The sequence below is a fragment of the Lampetra fluviatilis genome, chromosome 42 (genome assembly GCF_964198595.1).
Source record: "Lampetra fluviatilis chromosome 42, kcLamFluv1.1, whole genome shotgun sequence".
Taxonomy (NCBI): Eukaryota; Metazoa; Chordata; class Hyperoartia; order Petromyzontiformes; family Petromyzontidae; genus Lampetra; species Lampetra fluviatilis.
This window is the reverse complement of record NC_136316.1, coordinates 27479-53236: the sequence shown is the minus strand read 5'-3', so window position 1 is coordinate 53236 and position 25758 is coordinate 27479. Positions and strand designations below refer to the sequence as shown.

At 49.1% G+C, this 25758-nt stretch overlaps 1 protein-coding gene across 1 annotated transcript; it reads right to left on the bottom strand.

Moving 5' to 3' along the window:
* Positions 1-2287: 2287 nt before the first annotated feature.
* LOC144946753 (tripartite motif-containing protein 14-like) lies at positions 2288-25571 on the bottom strand. Its single transcript, XM_078875882.1, has 7 exons — positions 24978-25571; positions 13864-13959; positions 11988-12221; positions 9706-9728; positions 6812-6948; positions 5474-5610; positions 2288-4823 (listed from the first exon to the last, which is right to left on the bottom strand). Exons 1-7 carry the CDS (start codon positions 25569-25571, stop codon positions 4434-4436), a joined length of 1611 nt encoding a protein of 536 aa, XP_078732008.1. The 3' UTR covers positions 2288-4433.
* Positions 25572-25758: the final 187 nt, after the last annotated feature.

Genomic DNA, 25758 nt, shown 5'->3' with positions numbered 1-25758 from the left:
ACGATATGGATGTGAAATCTGTGAGTATGGGTCTGTATGTCAATCTATTGGTCATTTGAGTCTCCGGTTCTCTGTGTCAGTCTATGGGTTTCTATATTATTCTATGGGTCTCTATGAAGCTGGACAATTGTAAAGACACAACACAGCAGATATTCTTGGGTCTTTTGGTAACGTCACGTAGATAGGTTCAAAAAAATAACAAAAAACTACGACGTTTTGATCATCAGGAGAAAAAAAGATAACTCCAAAGCAGAATTTTTGCAACAGAAATATGTTTTTAAGAAGGATGTTAAACATGCCACTGACAAACGAGATGAGTAACTCGTATTACGGATAGCAGTCGAATACAGAACAATGCAATTAATGAGAATACAGTAATTAGAGGAAGGCAATTTTACACATCTTGGACATGTAATGAGAATACAAGTGGCTGAATATGTGGTTTTAACTGGGGAAATTAGAGGCACTACAAGAGGCTGGGGAAGACAGCAAATTCATTTACAGGAGCAATTTGCTAAATGTTATGCAACTGCGAGTATCTAATGCAAAGTCCCACAATAATATAATATGGACAGAGCGAAATGGATTGAAGGCCATGATTATATATCGACGTCTTTCCGGAAGGACATGGCTCACGATAGATGACTTCGATGAGCTATCATTATTATTATTTAGCAAGGACCACCTCAAGGATTGATGTGCGCGTGCCTCATCACTCCATAGCCGAGTGTTAGCAATTCCAGTGTGTACCGTAGAGTTCACGGTGGTTCAGATGTCTTGTGACCACCCCCCCCCCCCCCCCCATTTATTGAACCCTGACATTTTTTTTCCTTTGCATATTAATTTCTGGTTTAAATACACCTTACTTAAAAACACATTAGGTTTTAGAGAATGTAATGTGGGTCACAAGACATCTGGACCACTGTGCATGTTCAGAGAAGTTCAAGTTCATTTATTAGGTATTTTAGGCCACTAAATTACAGTGGCAGCTAGGGGTGTACAACTATGCTTGTCTTCAATAAAGAGAAGTATAGTGCACACGGGCAGAGTTTTGAACATGGTTTATTGAAGACAACACGACGCACCCTTGGGCAGTGGTTCCCAACCTTTCCGAGTCTGTGCACCCCTTTTCAACCTCAGAACATTTCGCTGACCACCACACCCACAATTCATTTGAAATTGTTCATTTCCTTGGCAAGGATGTCATTTTTTATTATTATGACCCGCCCCATACTGGTGGACATCTGTGAAAAAGAGCTTTATATCTCATCGGATTCCTCCTCCAGTGTAAATGTAGTAGGTAGCCTCACGAGGCACCAGAGGTCTGCGGGCCACAGGTTGAGAACCGCTGCCCGAGGGAGATGTTCATGATTGCCACGTGACTCAATACTCTCCAAAACTGCCCCGTCGAACAACAGCTAATTAGCGATCTTAAGGAGCCTCATCACTTCCTGACACATGCTTTGAGTTCAAAAGGTAATATTCCGAGTACAGATTTACTTAAATAATGATTGCAATCTCAATGGAAATCTCTGTTGAAAAGCATTTAATTTACCTTAAAAATGCGTTCAAAACCCTGTCGTAAAAATATACCGTAGTAGATTTATGTACACTCCACATAAAATTCAAGGGCAAGGTCAATAATTTACAGGAACGCAATCTCTCTTTTAATGGACGGATTAATGCCTCCTGCATTTTCACTCATCCGAATCCCAGAACAAATTTATTACTTGTTAAATTAAGTTTAACCCACTTTATATTGCAGCAAATGTTGGCCTATTCAACTCATGTAAAGGCTTACAGCTTTTTCAAGCATTGCATTTGTTAGAAGTTAAATGGCAAAAATAAAATGTAGTTTTTTTTTAAAGTTATGTTTATGCAATTGCATCACACAACGCTGTGCAATCCGTAAACACCGAGGTGCGTATATATAAAAGTGTTCGTAGCCAATTGACGATGAGTATTTTTTCATGCCGGAGGAAACCAGAGCACCCATACAGATGTGACAGATGGAAATTATTCTACACTTGCTGGGAAAGGAGTTTCACAACATTTGTGTGAGCCACTAACCCTTGCTGTGCTGGATTACAGGAATGCACGGCCACTGCCCGGCTCATTAGACTACAGTCATTGAATAGCCCAACAAAACGAACTGACTAAATTATCCAAGTTTAAAACCTTATATTACAGTGAGGGAAAAAAGTATTTGATCCCCTGCTGATTTTGTACGTTTGCCCACTGACAAAGAAATGATCAGTCTATAATTTTAATAGTAGGTGTATTTGAACAGTGAGAGACAGAATAACAACAAAATCCAGAAAAACGCATGTCAAAAATGTTATAAATTGATTTGCATTTTAATGAGGGAAATAAGTATTTGACCCCTCTGCAAAACATGACTTAGTACTTGGTGGCAAAAACCTTGTTGGCAATCACAGAGGTCAGACGTTTCTTGTAGTTGGCCACCAGGTTTGCACACATCTCAAGAGGGATTTTGTCCCACTCCTCTTTGCAGATCTTCTCCAAGTCATTACGGTTTCGAGGCTGACGTTTGGCAACTCGAACCTTCAGCTCCCTCCACAGATGTTCTATGGGATTAAGGTCTGGAGACTGGCTAGGCCACTCCAGGACCTTAATGTGCTTCTTCTTGAGCCACTCCTTTGTTGCCTTGACCATGTGTTTTGGGTCATTGTCATGCTGGAATACCCATCCACGACCCATTTTCAATGCCCTGGCTGAGGGAAGGAGGTTCTCACCCGAGATTTGATGGTACATGGCCCCGTCCATCGTCCCTTTGATGCGGTGAAGTTGTCCTATCCCCTTAGCAGAAAAACACCCCGAAAGCATAATGTTTCCACCTCTATGTTTGACGGTGGGGATGGTGTTCTTGGGGTCATAGGCAGCATTCCTACTCCTCCAAACACGGTGAGTTGAGTTGATGCCAAAGAGCTCCATTTTGGTCTCATCTGACCACAACACTTTCACCCAGTTGTCCTCTGAATCATTCAGATGTTCATTGGCAAACTTCAGACGGGCATGTATATGTGCTTTCTTGAGCAGGGGAACCTTGGCGGGCGCTGCAGGATTTCAGTCCTTCACGGCGTAGTGTGTTACCAACTGTTTTCTTGGTGACTATGGTCCCAGCTGCCTTGAGATCATTGACAATATCCTCCCGTGTAGTTCTGGGCTGATTCCTCACCGTTCTCATGATCATTGCAACTCCACGAGGTGAGATCTTGCATGGAGCCCCAGGCTGAGGGAGATTGACAGTTATTTTGTGTATCTTCCATTTGCGAATAATCGCACCAACTGTTGTCACCTTCTCACCAAGCTGCTCAGCGATGGTCTTGTAGCCCATTCCAGCCTTGTGTAGGTCTACAATCTTGTCCCTGACATATTTGGAGAGCTCTTTGGTCTTGGCCATGGTGGAGAGTTTGTAATCCGATTGATTGATTGCTTCTGTGAACAGGTGTCTTTTATACAGTAACTAGCTGAGATTCGGAGCACTCCCTTTAAGAATGTGCTCCTAATCTCAGCTCGTTACCTGTATAAAAGACACCTGGGAGCCAGAAATCTTTCTGCTTGAGAGGGGGTCAAATACTTATTTCCCTCATTAAAATGCAAATCAATTTATAACATTTTTGACATGTATTTTTAGGGATTTTGTTGTTGTTATTCTGTCTCTCACTGTTCAAATAAACATACCATTAAAATTATAGACTGATCATTTCTTTGTCAGTGGGCAAACATACAAAATCAGCAGGGGATCAAATACTTTTTTCCCTCACCGTATGTACCGTGGTGATAAACCATTCTGAAAGTACTGTATTTTGGTTGAATTTGCATTACACCTTGTAAACTTCCCACTTTTAACTCTCACTAATGCAGTACTGATGTAATTGTTTTATGTTTTCCAATCTGTACATTGCTGCAATTTTCATGGGAACCACAATATATACAGCTTCCTCACTCCTGCCCCCACTGAGCCCTTGGCATTCCTCAATGTGATGTGGCTCACTGATGACCACTTATCAAGGCCACTGCTGAGTGTCTCTCACGCTGCAAACGAATACAGTACTTAATGTCTTGAAGTCCTGTCACCCAAAAGATTGTGCACAGGTAAATCTTGCACCTATGGCTTTAACCCTCACTGATGCAGCGTTAATAAATTCCATCAGCTGCAATGCATTGGTTATTGTTCTCATTCCCAATTGTCCCAGTATAATCCATGATTTTAGCTTGCACATTGATGACTTAAAATTAATTGTAGGTAAATTTTAATTAATTTTAGAAAACATGATTAATAAGTTATTAAGGCAAATGCCAATAACAACCCCCCCGATAAATTATAATTTGATCTGAAAAGTGATTTATAAAAAAGACCTTTCCAAGCCGCTCTCACGTAAATAATTGGAATCACAAAAACATGGCGACTACAGCTGCACAATGCGCAGAGACTTTCCCGCCAGGTAAAGCGCGGGATGCAGCGGCTTCCTGAACGGCTCTTCGAACGTGTACAGCAGGGCCATCGTGTCGGCGTTGTAGAAGGCCAGCACACCCGCCTCAAAGTTTACGTACACCCCGACCGCGTGCAAGGGCTCGGGAAACGCCAGCGGTGTTTTGACGTCGTCATGGTACACTAAATACTGTGCAGACCAGCACCACAATCCCCAGGAGATTCTGTTGCGCCCGAGCACACAGGCGGTGTCGGTTCCCTTGCGTTTGATGGCGCTGTAGGTCGCTCCCACGGCCCAATTGCAGCCGTCTCGGACATCCACCTCCCAGTAATGACAACCTGCGGCAAAGCTCTCGGAGCAAATGACCTTGAAAAAGAAACAATGGTGCAGAAACACGAGTTATTCAAACGTGTTCTTAAAAACATTGACAAATGCTGACTCGTACAAATATCACGAACTAACAACGTGCTGCGGAATTGCGCGAAGAGTAATGGTGGATAAAGTACTTTTTTGTTCCGATTTGGCTATTCATAAATTGCTAAACAAATGTTATATGGAATCGGCCATCATTTCACCAAGCAAGCCATGAAATCAGACAGCTTTTTATTTTTTTGTAATTTACTCGTTTTGTTCTGGATATCTCCAACTTCACCACACGCCTTGTAGGACTGAGTTTTTGAGCTGCAGTGAACCAATGATTATGCCGATTAGATGTACTAATATGGCTGTTGTTCACAATTTCACCCAGTAAAATAACTCATCATCAGTTGCTCGCCCCTGGCCGGAGCGTAGCAGTCCCCACTACCACACTGCCACGTGACCCCATGACCCTGAGCTCACCGCCACGCCTCGCACAGTCCAAGACCGAGGTGTTATAATAATACTACTTTCATTTAAGATAGCATCATTCATGCTTATAGCATCACATAACGCTGTACACTACCGTACCGTATGTGGATATACAGCACAGTGGTGTTCAACTGTAAGACTCGTGGCAATAAGATTGAGTTACCGACCTGCAGCGTTGAGTCGAACCGGTCTGGGTGGTTCGGATATCCTTGGTCCTGGCTGCACCACGTGACTGTATGCAAGTCCATGGACAACTTCAATTTTGGATGTGCGGAGTTTGGGTTCAGGGTGGGTGTTTTTCCATCTGTTAAAAGCAAACCATAAGTATATGAATTGTCAAACATTTAAAGAAACTGTACCAAAACATATTTTAAATGGTGTATTTTTAAACAGGTGAACATCCATCGAGGTACACATCATCTTTTTTAAAACACAGATCTGTGTGATTGTAAAGGGTATGTAACCTGATAGGCAAATGAGCAAAACCCAAATGTCAACAAAGCATGCAAAACACTAACGCAATCACACATCCTTGACAATGTCACAATGAAGCAACATGTGCTTTATTACACGTGAACATCTATAAACATCTGCTAATGCTATGTTACAACTAGAATGCGTTAACGTAGTATTTTTTAAGCGTCAATACAAATTAACCATGCACACCGCAGACATTCTTCCTATCTTACTACTGGCTGGATTTATGACGAGTCTGACTATAACCACATATCCAAGATGCCCTACAGAAATTGGGGCCACGTGCAGGAAGAGAGAAGGCTTGGGAGAGAGGAACGGAGAGAGAGATAGGAAGACTTATTTCGAGGTCTCTATCACGAGGGTAAGGGGGGCCGAGAGGAGGCTACAGGGCAGAGGGGGGAGAAATAGACCACGGGACTTGAGCAGGGAGGCAGGCTGCGCGATCCTGCACTGAGCCTGAGCCAGCGTATGATGGCAGTACAGCAAGTGGAATAATTTACATCTGTATCCATCTGTATGGGGATTGAGTGTCGCAACCTTCGTCGCCTCCTCTCATCGCGCGTGTGGGTTTTCTCTGGGTACTCTGCTTTCCTCCTACTTATATGGACGCCCACACAGCTTCATAATGGGCGCAGGCACTTTATGAGCAAAAAGCACTGTGTGGTTTTTTTAACGTTATTTTATGGATGCATCATAAAGGGTGCATAAAACGGGGCAGCACAACCAAGTCCCGTGACAGGTAACAAAGGACAAATGCACGACCCAGATGTTTCTGGAAGATTACGCTGCACTCGAGGTCACGCAGGGCCATTTGCTTTAAGGCCAGGCCTGCATAGGACATTTACAAAAATCGGTGGTTTGAATGTCACCTCTTTGTTAATGAATGGAAATCAACTGTACATAAATTCCCGTTGTGGACATCAGTTCCCTTTGCAGACATCATTGATATGATTGCTTGTGTGAATAGTTTTAACACTGCCACAACAATATAGTGTTTTAATGCAGGAAAAGGCATCTGTACAACTTACACGACAAGTAAGACCAGTTGGATTCAAACGTGGCCAGTCGCTTGTCCACACGTTTCAGAACAGACTCCATTTTCCGAGGATCCAGCTCACAGCGAACTTGGTTATCCACTTGGTCCACTCCTGCCAGAGATTCCATTCTTCAAAAAACACCGTCATCGTCACCATTATCATCCAACATCAAGAGCATCACCGTCGCCGCCACCACCACCATGTGGCTATAATAATCATCATTCCCGTCATCATCAAGAGGTGTATCATCAAGGTGTATCTTTATCAAGTGGTGTATCATTGCACCTCTGATTAGCACGTTTGGCGAAGTACAGTGCAAAAGAGGTTCAACATAGATACATACTGTCTAACTTTTATCCATGATCAAAACAAAAATAATTCAGTGACACCAATAAACTATGACGCTATTAAATAACACAAACACATTATGGTGTTGCATGTGATGTTTTTTTTCCATTATGAAGCAAAATCTGTCGGCAAGTAAAAATAATCACAAATTGAACGGTAAGATTTGACACCACTTGCAGCGTTTGTGACTCGAGAATGTTCATCAGCCGCATCTATCATGGCTACGCTGGGACTTCAGCCTCTACATTGGACATCCACGGATGAGCAGCTATGCACGGAGCGAATGAGAATGTTGGTGATGTTATTAGAGGGTTGCTCCAGATGTCTAATGACCCCCCCCCCCCCCCCCCAATTATTTGACCCGTAACATTTCTTTGCTTATTCATTTCTGTTTTCACACCCATTGGTATACAAACACTTATATTACGTTTTAGATAATTAAATGGGGGTCGCAAGACATCTGGACTACCCTGTACAATGTCAAATAATAACTATAATCTTGGTTCATTCGGTAAAGTCACGTACGTAGAAAATAAAATTATAATTATAAAATAAAAAGCAAAAACCTACGACGTTTTGATCGCAACACAAGTGGTCTTCATCGGGCGGAGAGAAAAGAGGGCAAGCCTCCAAATGCAACTGCTTATAAGGGTTTCCAAAGTGAGTGGGCGGGGGACGAGAGTTGGGGGGAGGAGAGCTGATGCAGCGTAAACAGCATGGGCGGGGCAGCCAGTCAGACAATGGGGTAGGAAGGCGGTGGAGATAGGGGGAGAGGGGGGGGTAAGGGGAGAGAGTGGGGGTAGAGGAGACAGTAGAGGAGACAATGGATTGAATGGAGGAGTTGGGAGGAGGACTGTGCGTACACAGCATGGGCGGGGAGAGAATGGGGGGAAAGGGGTAGAGATAAGGGGGAGAGAGGGGGGGAGATGGGGGGCATTGCACCTCGCTACACACATCCACACTGTTGACTGGTAACCGACGGTTACCAGTCAGCAGTGTAGCGAGGTGAAATGCCCCCCCCCATCTCTACCCTCTTCCTCCACCCATTGTCTAACACACTTGGAGTGCGCCCTCGCCTTCAGCTCCACCTCTATCTCTACCCCCCTCTCTCCCCCTATCTCCACCCCCTTCCTACCCCCCCATTGTCTGACTGCTATCCCGCCCATGCTGCTTACGCTGCATCAGCTCTCCTTCCCCCAACTCTCGTCCCCCTCCCACTCACTTTGGAAACCCGTATAAGCAGTTGCATTTGGGGGCTTTTGCGCTCTTTCTCTCCGCCTGATGAAGACCGCTTGTGTTGCGATCGAAACGTCGTGGGTTTTTTGCTTTTATTTTAAATTAAATTTTAATTATATTTTATGATTTAAGTTTTATTTTCTATATACGTGACTTTACCGAAAGAACCAAGAATATGAATTCCTGCAGTCACGAAAGTTTTAAGTACAAATTTAAATAATATCTGTCCGGTAATGCGTTTGTAACATGCACATAATGATTGTGGTGGTAATGTGGGGAGCGGTCGTGTAGCAGTTTGCATACTAATAATAATAATAATTCCTGCAGTCACGAAAGTTCTAAAATTAAGATTGAACCACTTCTACGGGGAAGTTTTAAGCTTATCTTTTTTCTCTCTCTCTGGCGACTTGTTTTCTCTGCCTGTGTCCTCTTTAGAATGTTCACACTTAAATTCTAACTTAGCAATCTTTGAAATACGTAATCAACCAGGCTATGCGTTAATTGTGTGTTGACCGACCCTCTGTGTTGTATTACATTACATTTCGATATTTTACTAGGTTATTTAATTTTAGTGTGTCCTCCTGATTTTCAGGCTTACTTGCCGTGCAGCACCACGTCTGTTGACCACTCATTGATATGCTAATTTTTTCTCTAACCCCCCTTCCTTCTCTCTGCCTCCGCCCCCCCCCCCTGTTTATTTAAGGCCACCCCACAGAGACGATCACCCCTCTCTGTTACCTGTGTTGCTCTCGCTATGTATCTTGGTGATATCTGTCTGCTAATATGTCTGTCTATAGTTTTCTGGTTAGATTTTATGTCGCTATTTCATTATACCTGATGATGATTGCTTGTGTTGCAATCGAAACGTCGTATTCTATTATTTAATTTAATTTATTATTTTATCTTTAGACGTGACTTAACCGAAAGAACCAAATAATAGTTTGCATACTGCTCTACAAACCCGGCGAACCGAGTTCGATTCCCGCTCACGGCCAACACCAGTGACGATTATCTGAATCGGTCCTGGGCTTCCCCTAGGTCGACTCAGCCTCAAATTAATACCTGCTATGGTATGTAAAAACATCGCCGCTGGGGAGACAAAGGCGGTCGGACGTGGTGTTGGCTTCCCACACCCTCATGTGCTGTTCTGGCCTTCATAGGTGCTCGCTAACAGCACTTGCCCCAACCGTCTGCTGAGGCTATATGAGGGATCTTTGTCTTTGGTGGTGATGATTATGAATATGTGCAGATTACGCATGACAAGATCAATTATGGTGAGCAGACGTAAACATTCATTTTACCTCAGAGTGTTTGGCTTGCACGCCTGGAAAAAAAAAAACGTGTTATTAACGATATTATAATATTACTTGAACGCGTTGTTTATAGAATGTTAGTCAATTTACTGACCATTTTTTATGAAGCAAAAATACCGGTAAACGACATATTGTATCCAGTACTATATACATAGACCCATTATTAGCCTGTGGGTCTATGTCGAGTTCCAGTGCCGGGGTCGGCATAGAATCATAGATCAATGGCCGCATCACACGCACAGCTACTTGTACACAAACAGCAGCAGGTATACAGCAGATGAAAACACACAATCTGGCTTAAATAAACTAAATAGGTAATAGAATAAATTGCTTCTATTCATTTCCCCCGCCCCTTAGTTATTCTTTAACAATAAAGTTCGACGGTTGTACAGTTTGTTGTCACCAAGACATTCCATAGTGACCCATTATTCAATGGAATATTTAATCAATTATCTTTACGATAAATTATGTTTAAGATTTAAGTTTTTTTTTAATGGCTGCTTGCAAGGGGGCAGTCAAAGAGCCGCATGCAGCTCTGGAGCAGTGCCAGATTAAGCTAGTGCGGGGCCTGTAGCAAATGTTATAAAGTGGCCCTAAATAAAAAAAGACAAACATTAAAACAACATTTTTGACATGCATAGTAAAGTAATTGTATTTTTTTTAATTTCCTATACAGCCAGATCATACGACAAATCGCTAACCTTAATCACCCAGTCGTTCATAAAAGTTGAAGGCAGTATATTACTATAGTAATAGAACAAGTTCAGAATCACTGAACCGGAATTGATTGCTTGAAAGCATTTAGTGCGAGGCCCTTCAAAGTGCGGGGCCCGTAGTATATGCTACTTTTGCTACGAGGATAATCCGGCACTGCTCCGGAGCCGCAGATTTCAAATGCAGTGAGGACAGTTACCATTGATGCGATAATCTGATCGGTATTCCATTTGTTTACAACCCTTGTGTCCACCGATTGCTGGCTGCAGGCTTCCCCCCACCCGCGCGTGGCAGAGATGGGGGACGTTGGGCCGTGCTGGTCAGCATGGGCCACTGAAGGGCAGCACCAGGACTGGTGATACGTGGCAGTGGAGTGGGGGGGGGGCAAAGACTGGTTCTGATATCACTCGCCACCAATGTTAGCCGTGGCTGAGAATCAAACTCAGGGTGCCAGGTAGCGTGTGGCGCAAATCACTGCATCTTTGCTTCACCCTATTTAATGATATGGATGTACAGTACAATATTTAGATATATTTACACAATTCACATTAGTGACGTCAAATTCGCCGAGATGATGGTGTGAGCTCTGTTTAAGGTAACGTAAAAACACAACACAGGTGGAGCCACTGGGAAGAGGCTACCGCCTCTGACCAAAGACCCTGGTGGAACCATCAACCGCATCAATACATCGACAGGTTGTGGTGCGTACATCTTCATAAATGTGTAGAGTAGTACAGGGACATTACGCCATGCGCGCCTTCCGGTACGATGATGTCACAGGAAGTGACGTCATGTGCGCCTTCCGGGGCAATGACGTAATGTCTCGGGGAGATACTGAGGGACGACCCGGTGAGGAACACGGTCACTGTGGAAGCCCGGAACGGTAGATGGTTGAGGCAGGAACTAGGGGTAGGGTAGAGAGTCTGGAGAGAGCCCGGGAGCTAGCGGGGCGAGGAAAAGGCAGAGTACAGGGTCACTGTGGAAGGACCCTGCACGGTACCCCCTATCCCTGGTGAAGTGTCTACCCCTTAATAACCCTAATAAACCTTCGGTGCGAGCCCTTACCTCAAGACTGCCTTCGCGTCGTCCTTCACTCTACAACAAATGGATTATTAAAGACACAAGGCACAGTAATGCAATCGTGGCCATGCAACTCAAACTATGGACCGTATAGTGAACCCACGGCCGTCTGCGCTCCTTCAACGGAAGAGGAGGAACAGCAAAACGACACTCTCTGTCTCTCCTGAAGCGCTCTCTTCATGGCCAGCAGCAGACCTCGAAATTATAATAATATAAGGCACAAGCCACGGTCGTGCGATTGCGGCAATGTAACCCAAACTATGGACCATATAGTGAACCCACTGTTGTCTGTGCTCCTCCAACGGACGAGGAGGAACAGCAAAACTACACTAACTCTCTCTATGTCTCAAGCCCTCTCGTTGTGACCAGCAGCAAGACCTCGACAATGGTATTTAGAAAGAAAGAAAAAATAATTACGGTCAATTGCCCAAAGCGAGTATCGTACGTGCTGTGAAATGGGGGGGGGGGGGGGTTACCAGCAGGAAGGTGAGCGAGTCCTCTTCTTTCAGGAGCCACCTCATGTGCGCCTCCGTCTCGGAGACGTTTTTGAGGTAGCGCTCATGCACCTCGATGCGAGCCTGCAGCTGGGCCATCACCTCGCGCAGTTCGTCGTTGACGGTGCCCATTACGTGGCGCTCCTCGTCGTCCAGCAGGCGCCGCATGTGGTCGTACTTCTGGCTCACCTTCGACAGGACCGTCGAGGAAGATTGCTGCACGCAGGATATAATGACAGCAGGCGGTCACATTTTTTGCGATGAATGACGGCACAGATCATAACTTCGGTCTATGGGAGGAACAAAAAATGTACCCGTAAAAACTACGTTTTTCACTATAAATCCTTTATATGCGTGGCGGCTAGAATCCTCTCGTCCTCTGGCTTGAGATGGCTGCCACCTATGGGTCAGATGATTGTCTGCCACCATTAAGCAATTGGTAATTAAATATTTTTTTTTCCATAAACAGTGTAAAATTTTGGAAAAATTTTTTCACGAAAATTAAATGTCACGCACAACAAGTCTGTGTGCAAAATGTCAGCTCGATTGGATCACGGGAAGTGCGTTAAAAAACGACCGAAAGATTTGCACGGTCATAAGCAAGCAAGCACGCAAGCAAGTGAACTTAATATAAAGGATTTTAAAAAAGAACACGCTTGACCTTTTCCGGCATTAATACAGTTCTGATGTTCAAACACCAAATAGACCTCGATTGTGGGAGCAGTTATGCCTAACACTGGTCAGACGAGGCCATAAAGGCAGCTGTAGCTGTGGTGTAGGCCAATCAGTTTCGAAGACACTGCATATGTTATTATCAAAGCACGTTTGTTTGCAAGTTTTACCGCAAGCATATGTGTTTAATGCAGACTCGGTGCCTTGCAATAGGTGTTGTCAATATGGTGTTTGATCATCTTAACACCTCCTGTATTAAGGCCGGAAAGGATAAAGCCTATTATTTTTTCATCAATTTGATACCGGTAAAAGGGTCCTATAGATTGTAATGTTGGTTGTCATTTCAGTGCTAAACTTAATAAGGCCTACATGTAGTTGCATGCCTACACAATGAACTACGTACTGCATTATATTCAATCCTTGCATATGGCGAGAAGTTTACGAGCTCGATGCCAATATTGAGGTCTGCTAGCCATGACAAGAGGGCTTCAGGCGAGAGTTCATGTATTTTTGCTGTTTCTCCTCCGTTGAAGGAGCGAACAATACTGTACGAGAAATTAATTCCCATTGGAGATATTGCACAGAGCAGTTCTTCAGTTTTGGTAAACTGATCAATGGCACAAATCGTGCACGATGGCGATATTTGCTGTGGCGGCAAAATTCTGCGGATGGGAGGGCACTTTGCGTGCCACGACATGGCGGTTTAAAGGGCCACCAGTACCCCACACGATCATCAAAGTGCCAGTGTGCCTGGGGTTGGGGAGAGTGGGTTGTGCCACAGCGACTTAGCGCTGTCAACTCTCTGGGAGGGGGGGGGGGTTCGCGAATGACAGTGACAGCTTTTACTGACTCTCCGAGAGACGAGGGAGATGCACATTGTCCTGTCTGACGAGAAAATATTGGCCCGTTTGCCATTCCCTTATCCCTCTCGATACATTCGTGTTTATTTATTATCTTGAAAAGTAATATTGACCTTATTTTGAATATATCATACATTATTCACTACCATAATCATGTATTATTCAGTCTTATTCACAGGTGTCACTATGCTCAGAGAGCATAGCCGACTGTTGCCAAACTGTGCTTGTGAGTGGAGTGCAATGAGTTTGGTGGAAAGTCACCACCGGTGGAACTTCCCACAAAACTGGAACACGCTTTACGGCCCTGTGGCATGCTGGGCAAATACCTGCACAGAATCAGAGGAGTCTTTCAATTCATTGATGTATGTCTTTGAAGATGCCTTTCTGTCGTCTACACGTTCCATTGCTGTGATGATGACATTCTGAAATACAATGCAATTCATCCGATTAGATAAGAACATTGGGAAATTGCATTGCCAATTTAAAAATATACAAAATAGGGCATCTCTATTATCTATATCTTATTGCTCTTAATAGGAATTTAGTTAATTGCAAAGTCACCCCACCCCTACCTCCTGTCTCCACCCACCACTACTTTCTGTGCCCACCCACCCAGGGCCAAATCATGGTCCCGTGAGGCCCTTGGGCATGTGTACTTTTAATAATTGATTTGTCAACGGCTAACTAAGCTCTCAACAAACGATGAGCCCTCGGTCTCACTAGCTGGCTTTTTAGTGCAGCTAATTTGGTTCGAAGGGCAGCTAGCTGGCAAAAATGGCAGCTAACTAATTTATGTTAACAAGCTGAATCATATGGGCAGCTAGCTAGGGAAAATGGGCCGCTAGCCGAAATAAAGGGATAGCTAGTTACGGCAAGTCAAATAACGAAAGGCTTGCCATAATATGACGCCCCTCAAACTGTCCTGTTATGCAGAATGAACTGACTTGGTGAATTTTATATCATGTCACAGCGTATTGTAGCGTGCCAACCAGTGGCTCAGTTGTACAGAAGCACTGTACTCTCCGAGAGGCTCTCGTTTTCTTCTTCTTCTTGTTCGTCCATCAAAGTCGATGATGACCACGGCACGTTTGTCATTTTGTTGGGTTTTGATGAGTGCGCAGATGGCTGAAGAGGCCAATCTGAGCCCGGAATTATCTGTGGCACACTGGACAGGTCAGGGAGGATGTAGAGCTCTGGAGGTGCAGCCACACGTCCTTCCTTGGTAGATTTGCGCTGCTGCCTCTTCAAGCTAGCACCGAAGCTTCTCCTACTCTCACAGAGGACTGCCCCAGACAGGTCCGTCCTGTGCTAGGGATTCCCAGCTTTTCAGGTCGAATCCAAAGCTCTTCAAGGAAGCTTTAAGGGTGTCCTTGTAGCGCTTTTTGGGGCCACCTTGTGCTCGCTTGCCATTCTTCAGCTCGCCAAAGAAGACTTGTTTTGGAAGTCTCACGTAGGGCATTCTGGTCACGTGGCCAGTCCATCTAAGCTGTTCCTTCGCAAGCAAGGTGTAGATGCTGGGGATATTTGCCTTGCTGAGGATTTCCGTGTCAGGGATTCTGTCTTGCCATTTGATCCTCAGCAGTTTCCTCAGACAGCTCAAGTGGAGATGATTCAATGTCTTGGCATGGCGCTGGTAAAATGTCCAGGCTTCGCACCCATACAGAAGAGTTGGTAAGACAACAGCCCGGTAGACCTTCAGTTTTGTATCCTGCTTGATGCCAGTCCTTTCCCATACCGAGTCACGTAGACGTCCAAAGGCTGCACTGGCCTTGACAATCCTGATGTTAACTTCATCATCTATGTGCACAGCGCGAGACAGTGTACTACCAAGGTAAATAAACTTGTCAACGGCTGAAAGCTTTTGCCCATTCACAAAGATGGTTGGCTCAGTGTAGGTTTCCCAGGAGCAAGTTGGTATAGTCTCGTGCCGCAGTGACGTGGCTTGCGGCTTTATTGGACAAAACATGGTCATCGCCTCTCGAGTCTGCCAGCCTCCAGAGCAACAGTGTCCATTATATTTCATCCACGTCGAACAGATGCCATCGAAGCAGGCCTTAATTATTCACCAAACTATAGCCCGATCCAGTTCCAAACTCCTCTCACTCCACCCATTTATTTTATGCTGTCTCTGATTTGATAAGTTGTGGCAGGGATTAGACCGAAGTTTGATGCCTTAAAACCAGATATCATCGCCCACATTTTAGACTTTATTGCAGTCTAGACTCCGAAGCATGATTGATCAGGTTAAATGTATTCCGCTTGATCAGCGAACAAGGGGAGGGTGCATTAATTTAGACAAAATCTCACTTGGGTTTCTTAATTATTGTCGGGACCAACGTTTGTATTAATACATTTTTACCTAGCTATCGGTTACCATCATCATCCTGCACCTGACAATGAAAATATATCCCTAAGTGATACTGTATTCCATCTCGCTTCACAAGCTAAGAACATTTATTATTGTTGTAGAGACGCTTGGAAAATCGTTGGCTTCAACACGCAACGTCGACTGCTTCCAATCTGCCACCCCTGTTTCCATCAACGCACTCGATAACAGGATCCACCTTCATCAATGCAAACAAATTAATGCATTCCTCAATTAGACCCTATTTTTACGACCACATCTGTGGGCATTGTGAAAACAACTGAGTGGTCATTGTATGGCAGCCTGTATTAGACCCACCAAAAAACTAGATATCCCTCCAAAAATCACTACAACAAGTTCAATACACATTAGAAGTTCATGGCAGACATGCCAAATGTATAATATCCTGGTGGTTAAACATGCTGCAGACTCTAGATATGTACCGATGGTACTTTGTGTTATTGGACCATTGGCGCCTGCTAAGAGTGTGGAATTGTTTGTATTATTATTTTTTGTGGCAGGTTTTAATGGGTGGTGAATATATATAGATGGCGTGCTGTCATTCAGAGGTTGCAACCATGCGATATTTCTGCAGGGTATTTACGGCTCTGTTGTGTACACATGCATCTCCATGGAAATCATCAAAACAACCTTCATCTCCATTCTTAATCTCCACATCGGCCTCCGGTGACGGAGATTTAAAAAAAAGCTGTCAGAGTTTTTATAATTGCTATTTTGGTTTGGAAAGTGCGAGGTGATGACACGGCAGATAGGAGTGCAAGTCCGTCAATCGGTGTGGCATGTAGAGATGAGGGCAGATTACGTAACTAATTTGGTGGGTATGTAATGTAGTAACTCGGCGGGAGACGACTTCACGGGTAGCACACTCTTTTATTTCACCAACTATAGTTACACGGGTGACTAACACCAGCTATAGTTACTCGGGTGACCAACACCCACTTAGTTACACGGGTGGCTAACACCAGCCTAACCCACACGGTTCTCCTGGCTACACCAACACGGGCTCTTACGCCCCGTAGCCTCTCGGAACACACCCAGCCGGGGTGTCCGTCTCGACTCTGGGTCCCACAGTCCCGACCCACATGGGCGTCGGACCACGGGTCCCACAGTCTCGCCTCCGAGCCACACAGGGCCCCGGTCCTGACAAGGACAGCGGGACTAGGGGTCTCAGGGCACTACTTCTTCAACTCCGTCTTCAATTTTCAACTGGTTAACAACAACCCCGAGTGCTCCCGCGCGTCCTCTTTTATGTCCATCCTGCGGACGTCGCTGAGAGCACCCATCCCATTTGACCAAACACTGCGCGCTGCCTACGATCCCCTTTTCTCACCTCGTGTCAGCGCGCACAATCCCCTACGCCGCGCCGCCCCGTACTCACTCACTCCCGGCGCGCGCATCCACACCACGCCCACATGCGTGCCCAACTCCGCACCCCGCGCCGCCCCGTAATCCATCACTGTCGGCGCACGTCAACACCACCACTACATCACCCCCTACCACATAGCTCGCAGCCGACCCGGCTGCTATAAAAATTTATTACTCCCCCCCCCCCCCCCCATGTGTGCCCCGTAACACAACAACAATCACAACAAGAACAATATGTACAATCCGGCGAGTGACAACAATAAATGTGTATGCAAGAAAAAAATTTCCGACTCGTGCAGCATCCCATTCTTTCCGAGCGCCCCTTGAACGGGACATTACCCCGGCAGAGGGGGAACGCGGCGGCGAGCTGGGGTTTGAAATTTTTTTTTTTTTCTCTTCATGAAAAGTGTTGTGTCCTAGCACGAGTCCGCCTTGCCGGTCCGTCGTACGGCACCCGACGCGGTTGACCGTCTGGTGGTGCCGGCAGTCCAGGAAGGCACGGGCCAGGCATCGGAGATCCGCGCGTGCCGCGGGGTTCCGGTTCCCGACGGTCAACAGCCGTCAGGTCCGAGACACCTGGGGGTGGGTCAGGCGGAGACACGTGAGGATCAGCCTGCGACACATCCCTCCCCGAGTCGACGGCCACATCACACGCTCGGTCGCCACGGCACAAAGTGGGGTCACGCGGTGCCGCGAAGGGTTTCAGTCGGGAGGGGTGCACGTACCAACGGCGTTTTTCCCATTTAATCTGTATACTCTGGGGTCGTGCAACACGCACAATTTCCACCGGTCCCCTCCATGGTCTCAACAATTTAGGGGACGTAGCCAACGGTGTATGTGGACAATGCAGCCAGGCCTTATCGCCTGGTTTCCAATCGTGCGTATGCACCCTTCGTTCATGCAACCTTTCGTTCGCGATCTGCCGAGACCGCAAATTCAATCTCGCAGCCTCTCGCGCTTCAGCCAGTTTGGCGATATTAAATTTGATGTGGTCTGCCAATTTAGATTTTTCGCGTGGCTGGGAAATCCCCAGTTGGACGTCCATGGCCGGATCGGCCTCCCGCCCATACATGAGAAAAAATGGGGAAAACCCCGTCGCCGCATGAGGGGCCATTCGATAGGCCGCAAGTACCCCAGGTACCTGTAAGTCCCAATCAACCTGATCGTTGCAGACCTGTTGGCACAGCATAGAAGTAATGGTCCTGTTCAGACGTTCAACCATTCCGCCAGTCTGCGGGTGGTACGGGGAGGTACGCACTTTCTTTGTACCCAACAGGTCGCACACCTCGCGCAACAAAACACTCGAAATTTTTTTCCCTTGGTCCGTCAGCAAGCGTTCGGGGGCGCCCTTGTCCAAAACATAGCCCTGGACAAAGGCGTCCGCCACTGCCGCAGCCGACTGGTTGGCGAGTGGCCATGCCATGGGCCAACGGGTAAAGTACTCTACGCCAACCAGCAGGTACTTATTACCCCTAGGTGTAGCGGGAAAAGGCCCCAAGATGTCGAGCGCAACCAGTTCGTTTGTGCGTGAAACCTGAATGGATTGCAGCGGTGGATTAGCCGCTATCGGTGGCGGTTTTATTTGGGCGCACCCTACACATCCCTTAAGGATGTTCGCCACGTCGTTGCCCATCCCCGGCCAATAATAGTCTCGCTGGATTAGGGCAAGCGTTTTGTGAAAACCCAGATGCATGAGTCGTTCATGAGCAGCCAGAACGACCCTCCCCCGCATAGCAAATGGCACAACGAGCGCGTGACGCCGAGACATGTTGTCCCACTTCATCAAGAGGCCCTGTCTGCACACCCAGGAACCGACCCGCGTTTCCCCCCCTCCGGGAGCGTCAACCTTCCGACGTAGCGTGAGTAGGGAGCTGTCGGCCATTTGGAGACGGCCCCACTCGATGAGAGGCAACGCTAGTAACGAGTCCGTCCCCGTAGGAGCGTCGACCCCCGTAGTGTCAGTGGCTGCGAGCAAAACTTCCGCGGGGGCGGCGACAGGGGGTTTACACCGCGCCGATCCCAGCAGACATGCGCATTCCGTGCGCGGCGGCAATCGCGACAAGGCATCCGCATTCGAGTGGCGCAATCCCTTACGGTAAATCGTCGTGAATTGGTAGTCCTGAAGGACCTCCAACCATCGGGACAATTGGCCGGAGGGTTGCGCCACCCGCATAGCGTATTGGAGAGCCGCATGGTCCGTACGAACCACAAAAGGACGGCCGTAAAGATACGGCCTGAACTGCTGTATAAAAAAAACAATCGCCAGCAATTCACGACACGTTACGCAGTAGCGTTGTTCCGCAGGTGACAGAACTCTGCTACCGTAGGCGACCACCCGTTCGACCCCTCCGACCACCTGTGAGAGCACTCCCCCGATACCCGTGTTACTGGCATCTGTGTCGAGCAGAAACGGTTGCGTGAAATCGGGGTAACACAAGGGGGGAGCCCGCACCAAGGCGTCACGAAGGGAGCAGAACGCAGCTTCCTCTTCCGGCCCCCAGTGAAACCTCACACCCTTAGCCGTCAGAGCGTGCAGGGGCCTGGCTATGGTGGCAAATTGTTTGACAAAACGACGGTAGTAGGAGGCGAATCCTATGAAGCTGCGGACTTCAGTGACCGAGGTTGGCGTTGGCCATGAGCTGACGCAGTGCGTCTTAGCAGGGTCTGTCGAGATCCCTGAACGGCTAACGATATGGCCCAAGTACCTGACCGATTCCCGAAGCAGGTAACATTTTGCCGGTTTAAATTTAAGTTTAGCGGAACGCATCCTGAGGAACACCGCTCTCAGTCGCTGGAGGTGCTCCTCAAAAGTCCGGCTGAAAACGATGATATCATCGAGGTAAATCAAACAGGTGTCCCATTGGAGTCCTGACAAAACCAATTCCATGAGCCTCTGGAACGTGGCGGGAGCGGAATGTAAGCCCATGGGCAATCGGTTGAATTCAAATAGGCCTCCCGGTGTCCGGAAAGCGGTTTTTGGTTTCGATTCGTCATCGAGGGGCAATTGCCAAAATCCCGAAAGCAGATAAAGCGTCGAAAAAAACTGTGCTCCCGCCAAGGCATCCAGCGACTCATCCATCCTGGGGAGCGGATACGCGTCGGCCATTGAGATTTTGTTTAGGCGGCGGAAATCGACACAGAACCGCAAGGACCCGTCCTGTTTTTTAACAAGGACGATGGGAGCACCCCACGGACTGGAAGAGGGCGAAATGATGTCGGCCGCCAACATGTCATTAACCGCCGACTGCACATGCTCCTTCTCGGCTGGGCTGAGCCGGAAGGGATTCTGTCGAATAGGGGCCGCGTCCCCCGTCGCTATGTGGTGGCGCAACAGGTCTGTGCAGCCAATATCATACTTGTGTCTGCTAAACACGTCAGCGAATTCGAGAAGCAAGCCCCTCAACGCACCCAACTGCACACTAGACAAGTTGCTAGATCCAGCACACAACGAGTCCAACCACTCTGTCCCCTCCTCAATTTGAGGATGCGTATCGACCCTCGAATTCGCGTGAGCAACGAGCTGTTCCTCGACGGGTAGCGGCGCCGCGTGAGCCAGCACTGTTCCCTGTGTAATTACGGCTGGCCGCGACCCCGTATTCAGGACCATAACGAACGGCTCACTGTCCGCCCGCACCATGGTCTGAGCCACCGCTAAGCCGAGGCCCCCAACAGCTCTGTTAGACGGCCCCAACAGAACTCCCTGTCCCCCCGCATCCACCCCGAGGGGTTTCCTCAATCGAAGGGGTACCAACATTTGCGATCCCGGGGGTACCCGCACAGTCTGAGTTGCCAGCGCCTGCACCGTCGCACAAACCGTGCGTATTTTAGTAGGACTCGTCAAAAATGCAACCCGCCGTCCCGATGGAAGCTCAATGCAGGCCTGATCTATGAGAATTTTGATGGGCATTTTAGCCAGAAAGTCCGTACCTAGTAAACAAGGAACTGCCAGCGATGATGATACAAAAATAGGATCCGCCAATTTGATATCGCCAATAGAAATAGTCGCCCGAATCTGGCCGATGATCCCCAAGGATCCCCCGTTTGCCGCGTAAAATGGTACGTCCACCGGCAAAAGGGGTCGACATTGGATGGGGAGGATGTTATAAATAAGGTCCGAAATGATAGTGGCTGACGCACCCGTGTCCACAAGCACCCGGACCTCAACCCCGTCAATGAACCCCGTTACCACAGACGACCCGGCCGACGCAGCCACCATCCTGTGGGCCAATTCGGACCATTCGACTGCTTTCGGGCCTTGTACGAACCCCCCTCGCCGAACCGAATCCCCGGTACCCATACGCGGTCCCCCCACCGCGAAGCGGCGACCCGAGTGTGCCGTATATGTGGACCGAGCGTATGAGGTGCCGCGACTTGCCGGGTTTAGCTGGGACGACTTGTGGCCCTGGTCGTCGTCCGGACGTGGTCCCGTGGCGCGCTGACGCGGAGCCCGGCACCCGGACGCGACGTGACCCCGAAGGCCGCAGTTGTAGCAGACGACGAGGGACGTCGTAGGTTTCGGTTGCTCCAGCTTGCGGGATGAGCGTGTGGGCGAACGACCTCCCGTTCTCCACTCCCCCGGACTTGATACGGCGAAGGCCTCCTCCCGAGCCGCAGCAGGCTGAGGCTCGGCGACCATGGCGGCAGGTGCCGCGATCCCCGCCGATGCGCAGATGACCGTCCGCTTGCGCTTGAGGACCTCGTATGCGTGAATACTCGTGGCAATCCCCAGGGAGCAGATGTCCATTTCGTCCGCCGTATTGATGGGGACTCCCAGGTCGTGAGCCAACGCCAGCAGCTGCTCCATCACCATGGCGTCCTTCCCCTCCTTGTCCATGCGGGGAAAAGCTGCGTCCGCCAGGGCGAGCAGCGCCGTGCGATAGGCGAGCGTTGTTTCTCCAACCACCTTGCGCCATTCGTAGAAATGGTGGCGACAGGTCGAGGGCGGGCCGAACACCTTGGCCATTAGATGTAGCGCGGCCTGGAGCGTTGAGCGAGACGACCTTGGGGCAGATGTGAAGGCTGCAAGCGCGTCGTCGTCAAGCGTCGCTGGCAGCGCGCGTAGGGCAGTGGTGTCGGACCACCCCGACATTTCTTGATGTGCGAGGAACCTTCGTTGGAAGGCTCCCCAGTCGCCCCCGTCCGCCTTGAACGCCGTCAGCGCGGGCAATCGTTGCTGGAAGACCCGGTCGTCGGCCTCCGAGGAATGATTTTCCCGCGCGCCGCTGTGGTTATAGAAAATGTCGGCTCCGTCTGCAGGCACATGATGGAGAGCTCTGGTGCGCGCCGATGACGCGGGCTGCGCTGAGAGGAGATCTCCGCCCACGTGGTGTCCGCGCTTCCCGCCAACCGAAGGCGGACCCTCAAAAACGGCGCCAACTTCAAAACTTTTGGCGCGAAGCGCCTTCTGGCAGGATCCCTCCAGCCGCGCTCCCTCCTCCAACCCCCGCAGCCGTCCCTCCGCCCGCGGAAACGGTGATGTCCGCCAAAATTGCAGCGGCGGCGAGCAGCAACTCCGCCAGGCGGGAGTGTGCGTCCTGTAGGCTGGTGTCGGAGGCAAGCGGAGCGTCGGTCATCGCCGCGAAGTGCTGCATCGGCGGCAACTCCTCGTCCTCTCCTTCCGAGGTTTGTGTCTCCGGTACGCCGTCGTCTTCCCGATCTCGCTCGTGGGTACGGGTAGTCTTCCTAGTATCCATTCTTTCCTTTGAAGACAGGTTTACTTCTGACGCCAGTTGTAATGTAGTAACTCGGCGGGAGACGACTTCACGGGTAGCACACTCTTTTATTTCACCAACTATAGTTACACGGGTGACTAACACCATCTATAGTTACTCGGGTGACCAACACCCACTTAGTTACACGGGTGGCTAACACCAGCCTAACCCACACGGTTCTCCTGGCTACACCAACACGGGCTCTTACGCCCCGTAGCCTCTCGGAACACACCCAGCCGGGGTGTCCGTCTCGACTCTGGGTCCCACAGTCCCGACCCACATGGGCGTCGGACCACGGGTCCCACAGTCTCGCCTCCGAGCCACACAGGGCCCCGGTCCTGACAAGGACAGCGGGACTAGGGGTCTCAGGGCACTACTTCTTCAACTCCGTCTTCAATCTTCAACTGGTTAACAACAACCCCGAGTGCTCCCACGCGTCCTCTTTTATGTCCATCCTGCGGACGTCGCTGAGAGCACCCATCCCATTTGACCAATCACTGCGCGCTGCCCACGAGCCCCTTTTCTCACCTCGTGTCAGCGCGCACAATCCCCTACGCCTCGCCGCCCCGTACTCACTCACTCCCGGCGCGCGCATCCACACCACGCCCACATGCGTGCCCAACCCCGCACCCCGCGCCGCCCCGTAATCCATCACTGTCGGCGCACGTCAACACCACCACTACAGGTACACCAAATCACCTGGAATGCGCGCCCAGTCTCGTCAAGATTGGGCGGTTGCGTGGATGGGCGACCGCCCCCGTGCACAGACAGGTAGTCAGAGGGCTGCCGGGCCACGTGGTGGGCAGTGGAGAAAATAAAGACCACCTAAAATTGCCATCTTCCTATCCGTGTCTCTCCTCCGCGCTTTCAGTGACCCGTCAATGCGTGCTAATACATCGTACGTACAATGTCCGGGTGACGAGACTGCAGCGCTATTGTCACAAGACATGTCCAGTAAAGCCACGAACCGCCGGTGATAAAAGTTCATCACGCACAAAATCGTCAGGGGCTGATTTTAAACGAGAATTCATCATTTAAAAGCTGTGGCGATGATTTCGGGAAACACAAATCAAATTTATGTTTAACATTCGTTGGAAGCTCACGCCGTGAAACAAATACGCATTCCATGTATATTAACGTCACCATGTATTGGCACGGTGTGGTGCCAATATCCGTGTCGGCTGTCGTTCTCGCGGAAGTTAACCTCGCGCCGTGGTCCCGGTCGTAGGCCGTGGGAAGTGGTTCGCGGAACTGATGTACATGTATTTGTTTTGTTGTTCACAAAACACCAGGGGTGTTTACTGCGTGGTGGTGGTGCGCGGTGGTGCAACGGATCGCGCGCTGCGAACCCGGCGACCCTAGTTCGATTCCCGTTCACGGACAACACCAGTGACGATTATCTAAACCGACGTTTGGCCTCCCCTAGCTCGACTCAGCCTCAAATAAGTACCTGGTGCAATGTGACATCACCACTGGGGAGACAAAGATGGCCGCGCGTGGTGCTGGCCACTCACGCTTCAACACACCGGTGGGCTAAAGCAGTGAACTATTTGTCTTTTGTCAACGTGACACTTTTTTACTGATTGGCCGTGTCGGGTGGTGGAGGGTTTCGACACATTTATAAATAACGCGATCTAAACCCAAAAACGTTGATTATGAGTTTAGTTTTAGCTTATATGCCTATATATATGCGGTTCCCGAGTGTCCGTCAAGCTCCGAATCTCCCAAACGGCACGTGGGAGGAGGAAATACAATACACAATTGTTGCATAAACGCCGTGTGAATATACATAAGGAATATACGTAGCATTGCTTTATTCATGTAAATGAACGTGCTGCTGAAACGGACAAGAAAACGCCACACGAACTCGTCAATGCTCGCGTCCGATTTTCCGCAGTAATTTCTTCCCATTTCCAGCCCCCCCCCTCGCATCTCCCGACTCCCCCCCCCGCCACCCGTCCCCGCGCCTCCCTCTCACCTTCCTAGTCGCGTGCTCCTCTTCCACCGTGGTCACGTCGTGGTGCTTGTGCTTGCCCGCGATGGTGCACGCGGAGCACACGAGGCACTCGTCGCGCTTGCAGTAAACCTCGAGCAACTTACGGTGCACCTTGCACTTGCGCTCGCGCAGGTTGATGGACGGGTGGACCAGTGGGTGGTCCCTGAACTTGTCCAACTCGATGTGAGGCCTGATGTGCGCTTCGCAGAACGCCGTCTCGCACTTGAGGCAAGTCCTCACGGCGGCCACGTTCTCCTCCATGCAGATGTCGCAGCGGGTCGCGGCCTCTGCCTCCTCGGCGGCGTCTCCGGACGAAGAATCCCGCTGGCTCCCGCCGCGGCTGCCCGATCTGCGATCGGAGTTCTTGGAGCCCCGGTGGCTGCTGCCGCCACCGCCATTGGCGCCGCTGTTGGCGCACCGCGAGCACTGCAGGGCCGCGAGGTTGGCCACACGGCCGTACGTGCGCTCCATGCAGGCCGCGCAGGTCGAGTGGCCGCATTGCGCGGAGCCCAGGTCCGCCGGCTCCAGGCAGTCGACGCACGACGCGTCCAGAGAGCTGTGATGGGCCACAGCCATGCCTCGGCTGTGCCTCCCGGATCCTGCTGAGCCCTCGCTGTAGCTTGTTCCAAGTTATGTTGCCAAGTAGGTGCCCGGGCACTTACGCAGGACCCAGGATGCGCACGATCTCTCCGAGCTGTGCGTGTGTGTGAGGTCAATCCTCAGCACGATATTAAGTGGCGATTAAATGACCCGACTTCATTGA

Coding starts and splice junctions, on each gene's coding strand:
- LOC144946753 (XM_078875882.1), bottom strand. CDS start 25,571: ATGGCTGTGGCCCATCACAGCTCTCTGGACGCGTCGTGCGTCGACTGC. Junction 13,960..24,977: donor AGGAGCACGCGACTAGGAAG/GTGAGAGGGAGG, acceptor ATTGTATTTCAG/AATGTCATCATCACAGCAAT. Junction 5,611..6,811: donor CAACTGGTCTTACTTGTCGT/GTAAGTTGTACA, acceptor TGCTTTTAACAG/ATGGAAAAACACCCACCCTG.